The sequence below is a fragment of the Myotis daubentonii genome, chromosome 15 (genome assembly GCF_963259705.1).
Source record: "Myotis daubentonii chromosome 15, mMyoDau2.1, whole genome shotgun sequence".
In the NCBI taxonomy this organism is placed as follows: Eukaryota; Metazoa; Chordata; class Mammalia; order Chiroptera; family Vespertilionidae; genus Myotis; species Myotis daubentonii.
In genome coordinates this window covers 21,261,273-21,278,762 of record NC_081854.1, presented here as the reverse complement: position 1 = coordinate 21,278,762, position 17,490 = coordinate 21,261,273, and the positions used below count along the sequence as shown (strand labels likewise).

General features: G+C 46.8%; 1 protein-coding gene across 1 annotated transcript; it reads right to left on the bottom strand.

The window, feature by feature from the left end:
* Positions 1-9,667: 9,667 nt before the first annotated feature.
* Positions 9,668-17,069, bottom strand: LGALS4 (galectin 4). The gene is given in 10 exon segments (XM_059666645.1): positions 9,668-9,893; positions 9,973-10,138; positions 10,276-10,364; positions 10,641-10,670; positions 10,833-10,868; positions 12,697-12,833; positions 14,761-14,800; positions 14,802-14,964; positions 16,496-16,584; positions 16,912-17,069. Coding segments are annotated over 10 exon segments (942 nt in total). The 5' UTR covers positions 16,957-17,069; the 3' UTR covers positions 9,668-9,746.
* Between the last annotated feature and the right edge of the window lie 421 nt (positions 17,070-17,490).

The window sequence follows — 17,490 nt, the reverse complement described above, 5'->3', positions numbered from 1 at the left end:
AATGACCCATGTGCACTTGAGAAGAATGTATATTCTGCAGCTTTGGGGTGAAATGTTGTATAAATGTCAGTTAAATCCATCTGATCCAGTGTGTCCTTTAGAGTGGCTCTTTTCTTATTAATTTTTTGTCCGAAAGTCAGTGGGGTGTTCAAGTCCCCTCCTGTGACTATGTTGTTGTTGATCTCTCCCTTAAAGTCCTCTAGAAGGTTTTTTTTTATATATATTTAGATGCTCCTATATTGGGTGCATGTATATTTACCAGGGTTATATCCTTTGTTGGATAGATCCCTTTAGTATTATGTAGTGACTTTTGTTGTCTCTTGTGATGACCTTCATTTTGAAGTCTATTTTGTCAGATATGAGTATTGCTACCCCAGCTTTTTTGTTTGTTTGTTTCTATTTACTTGCAATTTTTTTTCCATCCCTCAACTCTCTTCCTGTGTGTCTTTTGTTCTGAGGTGGGTCCCTTGTTGACAGCACATAGTTGGGCAATTTTTTTGTATCCATTCAGCTACCTGATGCCTTTTGATTGGAGCATTTAGTTCACTTACATTTAAGGTTATTATTGATAGGTACTTAATTATTGCCATTTTAATTCTGTATGCCTAGGTTTCTCTCTCTATTTCTTCTCATTCATTACAGCAGTCCCTTTAGATTTTCTTTTTTAAAAAATATATTTTATTTGATTTTTTACAGAGAGGAAGGGAGAGGGATAGAGAGTTAGAAACATCGATGAGAGAGAAACATCGATCAACCGCCTCCTGCACACCTCCTACTGGGGATGTGCCTGCAACCAAGGTACATGCCCTTGACCGGAATCGAACCTGGGACCTCTCAGTCCGCAGGCCGACGTTCTATCCACTGAACCAAACTGGTCAGGGCTAGATTTTCTTATAATGCTGCCTTGGTGGTGATGAACTCATTTAGCCTCCTGCCCCCCCACCCCCCACCCCCGCCAGGAAACTCTTTATTTGACTGTCTATTTTGAATGATAGCCTTGCTGGATATAATAATTTTGGTTTCAGATCCTTGCTTTTCTTACCTTGAGTACTTCATGCCATTCCCTTCTGGCCTGTAGAGTTTCTGATGAGAAATCAGGTGTTAGCCTTATGGAAGCTCCTTTGTAGGTAACAGTTTGCTTTTTTCTTGCTGCCTTTTAAGATGATCTCTTTGTCTTTAATTTTGGCATTTAATTATGATGTGTCTGGGCATGGGTCTGTTTGGTTCTTTTTGCTTGGGACTCTTTGTGCCTTGTGAACAAGTGTGACTTTTTTCTTCACCACGTTAGGGAACTTTTCTGCCATTATTTTTTCAAACACATTCTCTAGCCCTTGCTCCCCTTCTTCCCCTTCTGGTACACGTGTTATGTGAATATTATTACATTTCATGTTGTCCCACAGCTCCCTTAAGCTGTCCTCTTGTGTGTGTGTGTGTGTGTGTGTGTGTGTGTGTGTGTGTGTGTATGCCTAATATGCAAATTGTCTCCTCAGGCAGTCATTCGACCAGGAGTTCGACCACTCCCTATGATGTGTGCTGACCACTGGGGGAACATGACAGGCATCAGCAATACAGCACTGGCAGCGGGCAGCAGTGGAGGTGCTGCAGGCCCCAATGGGCCAGGACAAGAGCAGGACAGTGGTGGGATGGTGGAGCAGGTGAGCAGGTGGCGCTAGGCCAAGGCAGGTGTGAGCGAGGGCCCAGGTGCTGCCCAGGGCCCAGTGGTCAGGTAGGACCTGCCCTTCCATGCCAGACACTGATGCTTCAATTGCCAGCCAGGCCTAGGGACTGCACCTGTGCACAAGTTTCATGCACTGGGCCTCTAGTATATATGTGTGTGTAATTCTTTATTGTTGAAAGTATTGCATATGTCCCTTTTTCCCCCATCAACCCCCTCCGGCCCGCCCCTCCCCCACCCCTTCCCAGGCCTTCAGCACCTTATTGTCTGTGTCCATGGGTTATGCATAAAGGTCTTTGGTTGATTACCTCCCACCCAACCACCCTTCCCCACCTTCCCTCAGATTCCACACTCTATTCCATGTTTCCATGTCTCTGGATCCACTCCATTCATTGGTTTTGTTTTTTACTTAGATTCTGCATATGAGTGCAATCATGTGATATTTGTCTTTCTCTGAGTGATTTATTTCACTCGGCATGATACTCTTCAGGTCCCTTCATGCTGTCTCAAAGGGGAAGAGATTCTTCTTTTTTTACTGCTGCATAGTATTCCATGGTATAAATGTACCACAGCTTTTCTATCCACTCATCTACTGATGGGCACTTGGGCTGTTTCCAGATCTTATCTATTATAAATTGTGCTGTTTTAAATATAGGTTTGCGTACATTCTTTCTGATTTGTCCTTCAGGTTTCTTTTGATATATTCCTAGAAGTGGGATCATTGGGTCAAATGGCAGTTCCATATGTAATTTTTTGAGGAAACTCCATACTGTTTTCCATAATGGTTGCACCAAGTCTGCATTCCCACCAGCAGTGTGCTAAGCTCCCTTTTCTCCACATCCTTGCCAGCACTTGTCATTTGTTGATTTGTTGAACAACCAGCCATTATGACAGGTGTATGGTGATACCTCATTGTCATTTTAATTTGCATCTCACTGATGATCAGTGACTTCGAGCATTTTTCATGTCTCTTGGCCATCTGTATGTCCTCTTTGGAGAAGTGTCTATTTAGGTTCTTTGCTGGTTTATTAATTGGATTGTTTATCTTCCTTTTGTTAATTGTATGAGTTCCTTCTATTTTAGAAATAACCCTTTATCAGATGTATCATTGCCAAATATGTTCTCCCATTCAGTGGGTTCTCTTTTCATTTTGTTGACGGTTTCTTTTGCTGTGCAGAAGCTTTTTATTTTGGTGTTGTCCCATTTGTTTATTTTCTCCTTAGTTTTCTTTGCCCCAGGAGATATATCCATAAACATATTGCTACAAAAGATGTCTGATATTTTGCTGCCTATGGTTTCTAGGATGTTTATAGTTTCACGACTTGCGTTTAAGTCTTTTATCTATTTTGAGTTTATTCTTTTGTATGATGCAAGTTGGTGGCCCAGTTTCCTTTTGTTTTTCTTTTTGCATGTATCTGGTCCAATTTTCCCAACACCACTTATTGAAGAGACTGTCTTGACTCCATTGTATGCTCTTGCCTCCTTTGTCAAATATTAATTGAGCTTAATGGCTTTGGTCAATTTTTGGGTTCTCTTTTCTGTTCCATTGATCTATATGCCTGTTCTTGTGCCAGTGCCAGCCTTTTTTATTATGATGGCTTTGTAGAATAACTTGATATCTGGTATTGTGATTCCTCCAACTTTGTTTTTCTTTCCCAAGATTGCTGCAGCTATTTGGGGTCTTTTTTGGTTCCATAAAAATTTTTGGAGTATTTATTCTAGCTCTGTAAATATGCAGTTGGTATATTAATAGGGATTACATTGAACCTGTAGATTGCCTTGGGTAGTATGGACATTTTAATGACATTTATTCTACCAGTTCATGAACACGATATATTCTTCCACTTGTTTATATCTTCCTCTATCTCTTTTTTCAACATCCTATAATTTTCTGAGTACAGGTCTTTGCCTCCTTGGTTAAGTTTATTCCTAAGTATCTTAATTTTTTGTTGTTTTAATGGTAAATGGGATTGTTTATTTAGTTTCTGAGAATTCATTATTGGTGTATAAAAAAGCCATCTGTCCTCCTGTTTTTTTAATTGTTTTTTCTTTTTGGTCCTCTGATTGTTTTTTTCTATCCTGTCTTCTAATTCACTGATCCAATCCTCAGCTTCCCCTAATCTGCTGTGTATTCCTTCCAATGTGTTCTTTATTAGTGTTATGTCATTCTTTATTTCTGACTGTTCTTTTTTCATAGTTATTATATCTTTCCTCATGCTGTTGAGCATCTTTACCATCATTATTCTGAACTCTGTATCAGATAAATTTCTTATCTCCATTTCATTTATCTCTTCTTTTGGAGAAATCTCTTGCTGTATTTTTGTCTCCCCATTTTGTCTGCCTGTTTGGGTTTGTAACTATTAGGTAGATCTGCTACACCTCTCAATCTCTAGGGCAGAAAAGTGTCAATCGCTGTTTCTAACTAATTAGATCAGGCAAATACTCAAAGCCTGTAGATTGACTGGACTCAGTCTTCAGTAGCCCTCAGGCAATCGTCCACAGATGTGATGAGAGGTTTCCAACAGAGTTGGGCAATTGCTTTGGCCTGAAGACTAATTGTTATTCTCAGTCTCTTAATGGGCCTCAGAAACTCCACACTATGTGGCCAGGGGTTTTCCAATAGATTGGGCCAACTGTTTTCCCCCAGGCAAAAACCACCTGGATAGCAAAGGTCTGCCTGAGAAAGATGACCTCCACAGCATGAGGGAATGGGGGAGGGGGGGTTGGCGAGGAGTGCGGGGGGGGGGGGGGGAGGAGTCTGCCTTCTGAGCTCTAACCCCAGAGCCCCCAGCCCTGGCTTCTGTTCACACAGCTCCAGTCCACTCTGCCCTCCCTCTGCCAGAGCACAAGGTTGAGTGGCTGCACACAAAATTTTGTGCTTTGGCCCTTTAAGAGGATGCCTGCATTTCCAGCTGTCTCTCCCTGGCAGACAGCAACCCTGCTGCTTTTCACAGACAGATGTTATGTGGGCACCTTTGTCAGTTCTGGTGCTCTCTGCATGGGGGCCCAGCTTGGGGATTAGAACCCAGCGTTCTCAGTAGCAACCCCCACAGCTGAGATATCTCTCCGGAACTTCAGCTGCTGTCTGTGGGAGCCCGGCCAGCCCTTTCGTGCCTCTGCCCTTCCTACCAGTCTCTATGCGGTCTCCACATTCAGTTCTTGGTTATTAGGGTTCTCTCCAGCTAGTCTTCAGTTCATTATTCAGGGTGGTTTCTATGTATTTTAGTTATAATTCCAGTTTGGTTCTGGGAGCATGTCTGTGTCGCATCTACTTACTCCACCACCACTTTTAATCTCCAAACACAGTTATTTTGGGGGGATCAGATAAGAGGTCTGTAAATTTTAAGTATTGTAAATATTTTTTTCTTCATCTGTGGTTAGCCTTGTCATTATCTTAACAGTTTGTTTCTCAGGGCAGAAGTTTTTAATTGTGATGAAGTGCATTTTATCAAAATTATCTATTATGGCTTGTGCTTTTGTGTCCCACTTAAGAAATCTTGTTCTGGCTGGGTAGCTCAGTTGGTTAGAACATCATACTGATATCCAGGGTTTTGGGTTTGATCCTCAGTCAGGGCACATACAAGAATCAACCAATGGAACGTGGAGAGAAACCAAGATGGCGACATAGGTAAACACCGGAGATTGCTGCCTCGCACAACTACTTCAAAAATACAACTAAAAGACAAAACAGACATCATCCAGAACCACAAGAAGGCTGGCTGAGTGGAAATTCTACAACTAGAAGGAAAGAGAAAAGCATACCGAGACTCAGAGGAGGTGCGGTGCGGAAATAAAATACAAAGGTGCAGAGGTGCATGCGGAGAGGGCTGGCAGCTGAGGACACGGTTGTCTTTTTCAATCGGGAGGGAGTCTCAGGCTCTGAGCTCCAGTTCCAGGCGAGTCTCTGGGGACCCAGACTCATACGGGAGAAATGGGACTGTCTGGCATCGGTCGGAACTCGTGGGCAGCTTTCTCTCAGAGGCACTCGAAGCAATTGCCGGGGCCTCTGAGAGCAGGACTGAGAGCAGCCATACTGCTTGCTCTGCCTGCCCTGTTGATCCCCTGGGACCCCGCCCCGCCCAAGCCGTGCACAGAGACTTTTGCATATGAAAGGCCCGGTCCTTTGTAATCTGAAAATTACTTAACAAACTGCAGCTGCCCCAAGGCCCCAGGGCAACTTGCATTGCTTTACAGCTGGCTTCTGCTGGGTAGCTTCAGGCAGAGGCTAGATTAGCACCTCCTTAGATCCAAGAGCCAGTGTACCCAGTAGTCAGAGTGGGACCATCCAATTATAACTCCTCAGATCCATAAGGGACACACTCAGGGAGAAGACTCCATGAGCACCAAAGCCCCACTGAAGCAAGTCTTCCCCCATAAGGGTGTCTTCAGCACAGAAGTTCTCCCACCGTAGATACAGCTGATTCTCACAGCCAATTGGCCTGGAGGTCAAATCCTCCCAGTTTTACCTACAACAATCAAGGCTTAACTACAACAAGACTGGGCACAAAGCCCACAAAGGGGTGCACCAAGAGTGTCCACCTCAGGTAATTGGGGAGGCTGAGCCACTGGGCCCTATAGGACACTTAGCACAGAAAGCCACTATATCAACACAGCGAAGCATGAAAAATGCGGAGACAAAGAAACAGGACACAAATGACAGAAATGGAGGAAAACAAACTACTGGATATAGAGTTCAAAACCACACTTTTAAGGTTTTTCAAGAATTTTCTAGAAACCTCCGATAAACTTAATGAGACCCTCAAGAAATCTAGTGAGACCCTCGATGTTGTGATAAAGGACCAACTAGAAATTAAGCAAACACTGACTGAAATAAAGAATATTATACAGACTCCCAACAGCAGACCAGAGGATCGCAAGAATCAAGTCATAGATTTGAAATACGAAGAAGCAAAAAACACCCAACCGGAAAAGCAAAATGAAAAAAAGAATCCAAAAATGCGAGGATAGTGTAAGGAGCCTCTGGGACAGCTTCAAGCATACCAACATCAGAATTATAGGGGTGCCAGAAGAAGAGAGAGAGCAAGATATTGAAAACCTATTTGAAGAAATAATGACAGAAAACTTCCCCCACCTGGTGAAAGAAATAGACTTACAGGTCCAGGAAGCACAGAGAACCCCAAACAAAAGGATCCAAAGAGGACCACACCAAGACACATCATAATTAAAATGCCAAGAGCAAATGACAAAGAGAGAAGCTTAAAAGCACCAAGAGAAAGAAACTCAGTTACCTACAAGGGAGCACCCATACGACTGTCAGCTGATTTCTCAACAGAAACCTTGCAGGCCAGAAGGTAGTGGCAAGAAATATTCAAAGTGATGAATGCCAAGAACCTACAACCAAGATTACTTTATCCAGCAAAGCTATCATTCAGAATTGAAGGTCAGATAAAGTTCTTCACAGATAAGAAAAAGCTAAAAGAGTTCATCACCACCAAACCAGTATTATATGAAATGCTGAAAGGTATCCTTTAAGAAGAGGAAGAAGAAGAAAAAGGTAAAGATACAAATTATGAACAACAAATACACATCTATCAACAAGTGAATCTAAAAATCAGGTGAATAATCTGATGAACAGAATGAACTGGTGATTATAATAGAATCAGGGGCATAGAAAGGGAGTGGACTGACTCTTCTTGGGGGGGAAAGGGGTGAGGGGGAAGAGACTGGACAAGAATCGTGCACCTATGGATGAGGACAGTGGGTGGGGAGTGAGGGTGGAGGGTGGAGTGGGAACTGGGTGGAGGGGAGTTATGGGGGGAAAAAAGAGGAACAAATGTAATAATCTGAACAATAAAGATTTAATTTAAAAAAAAGAATCAACCAATGATGCATAAATAAGTGGAACAAATTGATCTCTCTAAATAAATGAATAAATAAAATACATTTATTAAAATCGCAGAAGGTAGCCCTAACCGGTTTGACTCAGTGGATAGAGCATTGGCCTGTGGACTGAAGGGTTCCAGGTTTGGTTCCAGTCAAGGGCATGTGCCTTGGTTGCTGGCATATCCCCAGTCGGGGGTGTGCAGGAGGCAGCCGATTGATGTTTCTCTCTCATCAATGTTTCTATCTCTCTATCTCTCTCCCTTCCTCTCTGTAAGAAATCAATAAAATATATTTTTTTAAAAAGGTGATTTAAAAAAAATCTTTGCCCATCTCACGTTAGAGATTATCTCTTGCTCTTTTTTTTCTTTCTGTTTTTAGAGTTTTAGCATTTATGTTTAGATCTTAAGTCTTTTTTTAAAAAAAATTGTTTTGAGCCTTAGCCAGTTTGGCTCAGTGTATAGGGTCCCGGGTTTGATTCCGGTCAAGGACACATACCTCAGTTGCAGGCTCCCAGCCCTGGACCGGGGCATGCAGAAGGCAACCAATCAATGTCTCTCTCTCACATCGGTGTTTCTCTCTGTCTCTCTCTTCTACTCGCTCTAAAAAAATCAATAGAAAATATCCTCAGGTGAGGATTATTAAATAAATAAATAAAATGTGAAGGATGGAGTGCTGTTCTTCCTAATAAATTCTTAAAATACAATTTTCATTGATTGTTAGAGGGGAGAGAGAGAGAGAGAGAGAGAGAGAGAGAGAGAGAGAGAGAGAGAGGAAGAGAGAGAGAAACATTGATGGGAGAGGCAAATAAGGATCGGCTGTCCCGGGCATACTCCCAGGCATGACTGGGAATTGAACCAGCAACCTCTCAGTGCATGGGACAACTCCCAGCCAACTGAGCCACACTGGCCAGGGCAGTCTTGATAATTTTTAGTTAATTTTTGGGTATGGTGTGAGGTAAGAGTTGAGGTTCATTTCTTGCTATATGTGGAAATTACTGTCTTTTTTTCCCCATTGAATTAGCTTGACAGTATTTTATCAAACATAAATTGTACATATATCAGTTTATTTCCAGACTCTTTTTTCTGATTTGTTGATCTATGTGTCTGTCCTTATGCCAATGCCACATTCTTGGTTACTAGAGCTTTCTAGTAAGTCTTGAAATCGTGTAGTGTAAATAGTCTTTGTTCTTTCCAAAATTGTTTTGATTAGTTTTTAACTGAATTGTAATGAATATTTCTACAAAAATTTTATGAGTGTTTCCATGGAGAAAAAAAACATTTTTTTAAAATATTTTCTCTAGTCAGTTTAGATAATTTTTAACTTTCTGGGAGTTTGTTCCCCTCATTTATGTTGCCAAATTTGTTGGCCTAAGCTTTTTCATAATATTCCCTTGTAATCCCCTGTATTTTATTTAGAGTCATTAGTGGTGTTTCTTCTTCTTTTTTTTTTTTTTTAAATCCTCATCTGAGGATATGTTGTTTTTTTTAAATTGATTTTAGAGAGAGGAAGGGGGAAAGAGAGAAACATTGATGTGAGAGAGAAACATTGGTCAGTTGCCTCCCATATGTGCTCTGACCAGAGATTGAATCCTCAATCCAGTTATGTTCCCTGACCAGGAATTAAACTGCAACCTTCTTGATTAGGGGACGATATTCCAACCAACTGAGCCACGTGACCAGGGCTAGTGGTGTTCATTCTTTTTTTTAAATATATTTTTATTGATTTCAGAGATGAAGGGAGAGAGAGAGAAAGATAGAGACATCAATGATGAGAGAGAATCATCAATCAGCTGCCTTCTGCACACCACACACTGGGGATTGAGCCCACAACCCGGGCATGTGCCCTGACCAGGAATTGAACCATGACCTCCTGGTTTATAGGCCGACACACAACCACTGAGCCACGCCAGCTGGGCTGGTGTACATTCTTGATTTTGGATTATAATTGTTGTGAGAAATAAATGATTTGATACACATAAGTCCCTAAGATCAGTGTTTGGGTAGGGGTAGGGTACCTAGATTTATTATGATGGGAGAATGGATGGATAGATGATTGGATGGCTCAATGGACAGTGCACAACTGATTCAATGCATAAAGGAACAGTATGTGTGTGGGGAGGGGGGGTGTGAATGAAGTCATGGACACTCATTAGACACCCTCAGATAGTTTATTAGAAGCTTAAAATGGAGTCTTATGGGATCTTTCTCTGTGTGCTCCCAGGAATAGATCAGATCTGGACATAGGACAAGGTGATATCACCCTCAATCTCCAGAATGTCCACCCTCTGGAAGGCTGAAAGGCGATGGGAGAAGTCGAAGAGGTGCTGGCCATTGCCATAAACCTTGAAACGATCGATGCCACAACGAATGGACAGCTGCAGGGAGAGGGGCAGGTATGAGGCTATGGTCAGGACAGAGGCATTGGAGGGAAGCGGGAAAGAAAGCCAGACTCACATCAAAGTACTGGCCGCGACCAAACGGGTTGTAGGAGATCTTCTTCTCCTCGGATCCCCACGAGCCGTTCAGATAGCTGTTCCGAACCACAGTGTCCTCGGTCAGGCGGGGGTTAATGTGGAGAGCCACGTCTCCGGACAATCCCACCTTGAAGTTGATGGCAAAGCTGGGGACAGAGAGGGAGATGAGAGTCAGGAGGTGGCCAGCACCTGGCCCCTCAAGGGACAGAGGGCTCAAAACTGGACTCCAGGGTCAGAGGGAGAAGGGAAGCTGAGGACTCCCACCTCAGCCTCAGTTCCGTACCTCTTGCCTGTGGGAGGCACGTAGCCTTTGACAATGACGGTTTTTCGGGCTGTAAGCCCCCCTTGCAGTTTTCCCATAAATGGCACAGTCTGTGAAAAGAGAACACGGGGTCCCATCATCTCTCAGGTCACCAGAAGCCAGGTGCAAGGACAAATTTTCAGAGAGAGGCTCCTACTAGTCCTGGGAAATACCCCCAATTCCTGTCCCCTGCCCCACTCTGACCACCAACTCCTTTTTCCCACTTCCTGTCCCCAACACCCTTTGCCCTCTCAGGGCTCCCCGTGGATCAGGGCCCCTAACCCCCCTCAATTCCTGCTTCTCCACAAATTGCCCACCATAGAGCCCTAAACTGCAGGGCTCCTTACCGGGTTGAAGATTGGGGGTCCCTCCATGGTCTGTGAAGTGAGAAAGAAGAGATATGATTCTATAATATTTGACAAATATTGACGGCACACATACAACATGTAGCATATCGCCAGGTACTGGATTGGTACTCCTGGTGACCCTCCCGGTTGTCACCCTCCCCCACTACATGGCCACACAGCCCTCCCACTTACAGGCAGGTTGCTCTGCGGAGGCTTGCATCCAGAACCCTACATGGAGAGAAAAGGTAGGAACGGTGAAAAGACCAGGGCCCCCTGCCCCAGGACCTCCTCAGCCACCAAACCCCCATGTCAAGGGAAAATGTGTCATCTGCCAGCAGGTACTTACAGGATATGCTGGAATAACCATGGGGGTCTGTGGGCACAGAGGGAGAAGGAGGTGATGAGAGGGACTCTGAACGAAGGCATGGAGAGTGAAAGACCCCTGCCCACCACCGCCACCCAAGGGAACTCTGGAGTCAAAGGGTGGCACTCAAATGGCTCATTAATGGAGAGGGACTTGCTGTTTAGGGATCACCACCACTTTGAAAAAACCTGATAAATTCTATTCTTGTACCCTCTCCTACCCTGGCTTCCTGCTGTCCCCCCAAATCCAGAAGCTGCATAATGAAGTGTACATACCTCCAGGCCCATATAATACCCATGCTCACCTCATCCCCAACCACCATGCCCCTCACTCCACATGCCCACCACTGGGGCAACGGGGACACGTCCTGTCTGTCTCAGGCTCTCTCAGTCTGTGTGTCTCCTGTTTCTCTGTTTCTGTTGCTGTCTCTTGTCCACACCTCCTCTCAGGTGGTTCCCTCTGCCCGAAACACCTTTCCCTTCCCTAGTTGACTTTTATTAACTCTCTATTTCCTCTTCTTTCTAATGATCTCCTCTCTGCCTGACTTCCATTTTGAGCCAGCTTTTCTGAAGGCCCTTTTCTGAAGGCCTTATCTAGTTTTCTTTCCAAAATGCATCGATGAAGCATGATGGTAAAATGAAGTCCATAGGCCCGTGACCACCGTACAGATAAACACATTCCCGACGTTTCTTCGTCAGGGAGCAGAGGAGCAGTCTGAGCACAGACCCCGTGGCTCTGCCACTTGCTGGTCCATGACCTGGGGCAAGCCGCTTAAGCTCCCGGGCCCTCAGCTCCCACATCTGTAAAACAGCTGATGATCCCCGGGGCCTCAGCTCCCACATCTGTAAAACAGCTGATGATCCCCAGAGCACTTTCCCGTGCAGGTGCTGGCGCGGGGCGTGGAGCCCTCAGCTGAAGGGCACCTCGGGAAGCTGGATTCGGACTTCCTGACCAGTTCGAGTGCGGGTGTTCTGGTGGCCATTTGTTCACTGTGGACCCAGGAGTGGGGTTTCTAAGTCGTTGGTAAGTGTCTGGTCAGCCTTCACAGATGCTGCCCAGTCATTTTCCAAGGCTCAGGAGTGTAGCCAGTCCACGGCCCCACCAACGGTAGGTATTGGTGCCTTTCTCAGTGTGGCTTCTCTGGTGGGTGCAGTGGTGGCTCATATTGATTTTCACTGAGTTTCTGGGTGACTAATGATGTTAGGCAAAGTCTCATAAACTTGTTTGCTATTCCTGTGGTTTTTGTTCCTCCTTATCTTCCTTTCCTGACTCAACGTACATACTTCCTCCTTCTCTAGGAAGCCCTTCATTAAGACGCCCATAGCTCCTGTGCGTCCCCCACCCCGGCCCTGATCATTGTGGCCAACACCAACTGGTGACGTAGTAGACTGCCCTGGTCCTCTGGGTCCATGGCATCACCCAGCAAAGGGTGCCAGGAAATAAAGGAATGTGGGAATGAACTAATTAAAGAAGGAAGCAGCCCAGGCCAAGTAGCTCAGTTGGTTAGTGTCTTTCTGATATGCCAAGGTTGTGGGTTTGATCCCTGGTCAAGGCATATACAAAAATCAACCAATGAATGCATAAATAAGTGGAACAACAAGTCTCTCTCTCTCTCTCTTTTCTAAAATCAATAAATTTAAAATTAAAATAAAACAAAGAAGGAAGCAAATAAGAGAGGGGGACCCTACACACCTGGCTTGGGGCCGGCTGGCCTCCGATGAAATTGATGGATTGAAGCTCCAGGTCCCCATCCACTTGCAGGTGAGTGACCATCTGTAGAGGGATCCGGTGCCCAAACTCATAGAATGGATTTCCATTTATCACCACCTGGAGGGCAGGGTAAGGTCAGAGTCAACATCCATGCCCTGGGAAAGGTAGAGACAGGAAGCAGGGAACAGGGGTCTTTTTAACTTGGGGTCAAAAGTCTTAGGGTGAGCTTGGATAGCTTCAGAGTCAGGGACCTAGGAGTCCACAGGTCACAGGTCAAGCTAAGGTCAAAAGTCAGCTCACAGATTAATGGATAGGAGAGAACATAGAATTTAGTCTGGGGATAGAGAGACTCGAGTCTAAGGCCCGGTTTAAGCACCAAATGAGTTGGGTTGGAGGTCTAGCTCTGACATGTCTTAAGTGTGTGACCTCAGATAAATCAGTTCACCTCTCTGAGACTTTGTTTCCTCATCTGTAACATGGGGCTCACTCTGGGATTGTTGGGAAGGTTAAAAGCCAGCAAAGTATGCCAGAGGCACTGTGCAAGCCCCGTGTAGAGCCTTGTCTTGTGATCATATCTCAGCATGTGGTTCTAGTCAGAGTGCTGAGCAATGACCATGAATGAGGCCGAGAGCCAGCTCCCCAGGACTGAGTGCTTCCTACATGCTAAGCACTTTCCACAGTGATAGCAACACGGTGATTCTCTCAACAGCTCCGTGAGGCAGGACAAGGGACTGTCCCTGTTGTTCAAGAAACCAGAGGCCCCAGTGCATAGAGTGACCAGCTCAAGGTCACACATTGGGGAGTGGCAAAGCCCAGACTCAATTCTTGTCTGTCCAACCTCAAACTGTGGTGCTAACCTCCAAAAATGATGTTAGAAATCTGGTGCCCATATAAGGGCAGATAAAGTCCAGGTGGGTGCCCAGCCCTGCAGTTCCCCTCCAGGGGACTCTCACATTGGTCACATGGGATGCATGAGCACAGGGCATCTGCTCAATGCCATTTGTGGGGAGTCGGAGGCAGGGATGGAAGGAACTCAGAGCGTGTCCGCCTGGAGTCCTACAGTCACACAGCACAGCCACACAGACTTAAAAAACAAACACAGGGAAATAGATCCAGGCTGAGAAAAGACAGGATGAAGGCCACCTGTGGGGGCGAGGGCACTGGGGGGACCTGAAGGGGCTTTGGGGGCTACAGGCATTTGATTTTAGACCAAGCGCTGGCTACATGGGTGCACTCTCTTTGGGAAAAGTCGTCTGAGCTGTGTACACAAGGCGTGCACTCTTTCGTACCCGGGTCACACTTCACTAACAAATAAAAAATACTTGCACAATAGCAACTAGTCTCAATGTGTGAGTCTCATTTGGACCTTGATTCAAACAAACTGTAGAAAACAGCAAACAAGGCGTTTCAGGATATGTGGTGACACTGAGCAAGGACGGTCAGGTTTTTAGGTGTGATCATGACTGTGTTTGTAAAAACTGAAATATTTATGAATGACATTGTATGATATCTGGGGTTTGTTCTGAAGTGAATTGCAGGGGAAGTGAGAGGTAAGGATGAAAGCAGAGGGCACCTCGACTGGAGCTGGCCACGGAGACCGCGCCACTGTACTCGGTGCTTCCTGTGTGTGTGTTGAGTCTCCACAGAAATAGCAAAAATACACATCTCACAAGAACACAAAGGAACAGATGATATACATTAACCCTATTAGAAGCCTCTCCCCGGGAGGATGGGGAGGAGGAAAAGAGATAAAAGAGACATTTTTTAATAGGCAGGAAAGAAGGAAAAGGGGAAAGCTCGGTAGGAAGGGAGGAGGGAAGGGGGGGAGAGAGAAAAATGAAGAGAGGAGGAAAGGAGGGAAAGAGAGAGGGGGAGGGCAAAATGGGAGGGGATAGAAGGGGAGTGGAGGGAGGAGGAGGGAAAGGGAGGCAGAGGGGAGGAGAGGGGAGAAGAGGGAGGAGAGAAGGAAGGAGGGAGGGGGAGGGGGAGCGGGAGGGGGGCAGGGGAGGGGGGAGGGGAAGGCCGGGCCCTGAAAACTCCCACTCTTGTAGTGCTCCGGCAGGACCATGAACACCAGCTCGAAGGGGGGTGCCCTTGCGGAAGGGCATGCTCCGTTTCTTCTCCTCACTGCCCCACTGGCCGCCCTGCTGCGAATTGAAGACCACCTTGTCCCAGCCATCAAAACGGGGATTGAAGTGGAAGGCGATGTCGGCCCCGGGGCCCTGTCCCGCCACGAAGTTCACGGAGAACCTGGGGGGGGGGGGGGCATGACGAGTTGTTCTCCTGGCCCCACCTGCCAGCCCAGGGAGCCCTCCTCTGGGAAGCCCTCTCTGCCCCACCTTGTTCCAGGTTCCCGATGGGGTGGCCTTGGCACTGCTGACCCAAGACAGGAGGGGTGGTTGTGCCCCTGAGTTCCAGGAAGCAGACTCCCACCCCCCCCTCACTCGCTCCCTTTCCCTTTAATTTTTTAAAAAATTTATCTTTATTGTTGAAAGGATTACAGATGTCCCCCTTTTTTCTCCCATTGACCCCCTTCACCCTGCACCCACCTTTTTTCTCCACTCCCTTTCCTTACTAGCCTCCTCCTCTAATCCCTCGAATAGGCCTGCTCTGGGATCCCTGCGTTCACCTACAGTCACCATGGGCACTGCCCTCGGAGCCCTGCATCTATCAATTCAGGCCTCTTGCTCCCTCCCTGGCCCTGTAGGCCGTTCCCCACATGCACCCAGAGGGACCCGGTCAACACCCAAGTGAGAGCACCGCCCCTCACACCAGCATCCCCAAAGTTGTCCCATCCAGGCAGGCACACATGTGTCTCAGGGCCTGCACTGGCTGTTCTTTCTGCCTGGAATGCCCTTCCCTCAAATATACCCCAGGCGCCTCCCTCACCTCCATCGGGTCCTTGCTGAGATGTTCCTTTCCCAGGAAGGCCTTTCCTGGCCACCCTATTTAAAGGGACAGTGCCACGCCCCTCTCCCCCACATCCATTCTTGATCGCCTTCCCTCATTTGACTCTATAGCATTTATAGCCATCTGACATTTTATTATGTTTTTTTAAAATACATTTTATTGATTTCAGAGAGGAAGGAAGAGGGAGAGAGAGAAACATCAATGATGAGAGAGAATTCACTGATCGCTGGGGATCGAGCCCGCAACCGGGGCATGTGCCCTTGACTGGAATTGAACCTGGGACCCTTCAGTTTGCAGCCCGACGCTCTATCCACTGAGCCAAACCAGCTAGGGCTATTATGTGTTTATTTTATTATTTATAAATTTATGTTTAAAATATCTTTTTATTGATTTCAGAAAGGAAGGGAGAAGAAAGAGGAAGATAGAAATATCAATAACGAGAATCATTGTTTAGCTGCCTCTTGCACGCCCCCTATGAGGAATTGAGCCCACAACTCCAGCGTGTGCCCTTGACCAGAATCCAACCCAGGACCCTTCAGTCCATAGGCCAACGCCCTAGCCACGGGACTAAGCCAAACCAGCTAGGGCCAGGCCTGTGATTTTCGTTCATGCTATCACACCCACCAATTCCAATTCAGCAACCCAACTCCGGGCCGCCTCTTATGGTGAGCCTTCCAGCCGCCTCCCAGCCCCTAGGGCTCTCCACCTGATCTGATCTCCAAACCCCGGACTCCCAGATCAGGGCTGAGCTTTAGTCATCAGGGGTGGTGGCCTAGAGTCCCTCCCCAACCAGGGTAGAGGAAGGTCAGAAGACCAGAAGCCCCGTTTATAGCCCCCCTCCCAGCCTAGCCTGGCCTGGGGAGGGTCTTACCTTTTCATATGCTCGCTAGCCACTCCTTGGATGTAAATGGACATTCCCACGCTGAGACCTCCAGGGATGGGCTTGTTGTAGGGCAGAGTCTGTAGAAGGGGCCGGGTGAGGGGCCTTGAAGGCCATCTGCCTATTGAAGCCTTTCCCCCTCCGTGAGAAGCCCCCCTGCTTTTTCCCTTAAGCAAATGGGAGGAAGCTAAGGGGTGAGGGTTCCGCATGAAGATGAAGAGGGCTGAGAGTTGGGTGTGAACATAAATAGCCTGAGTGACAGGTGGGTCCCCCAGAGTCAGTATTAAGTAAATCAGACCCAGGGGCCAGGTGGGTGCCTCTGAAGTTCAGGGTGAGAGTAAATTGGTGTATGGGGGTCAGGGTGGAGCTAAGCCAGGCCTGGGTGAAGGCCTGGGCCCATATCTCACCGGGTTGTAGGTGGGCTGGTAGCCGGGTGCAGGGACAAAGGCCATCTTGAGAGTCTGGGCTGGTGGCTCGTCCTGTGAGAAGAGCTGCAGGAGTGGGAAATGGTGACAGATGCTGGGTGGTAGCCGGCTTTTATACCCGAGGAAAAGGGAGTGGCAGGCAGGGCAGGGTTCATGGGGTCCCTCTTCTGAGCATCCCAGGCTCACATCGTCTTCTAACGTACCCTCTGGTCTCCCTTCTCTCACCAGCCCCAGTGGTAACCTGTCAGAGCCCAGATCATTGGGCCAGGCCTGGGGGGACTCAGGTCAGGGACCCCTCCTCTAGAACATTCTGCAAAGAGGAAGTGCTAGTGAACTTTGGCCCTGCCAGTGCTTTATCAGAGCCCATAAAACTCTTCCTGGACCTTTGTTAGCAGAGAGAGGGTAAGTCAGGGAGGTTGGGCAGGGCAGGGCTGCAGGAGTGGCCCGGGACAGATGGGCAATGGGAGCAAGTGAAAGCAGGGAGGAACTGGGTGCTCTTGACGCTCCAGGAACTGTGAAAGGACCTACATTGATTGTGTGCCTACTACATGCCTTCTCCAT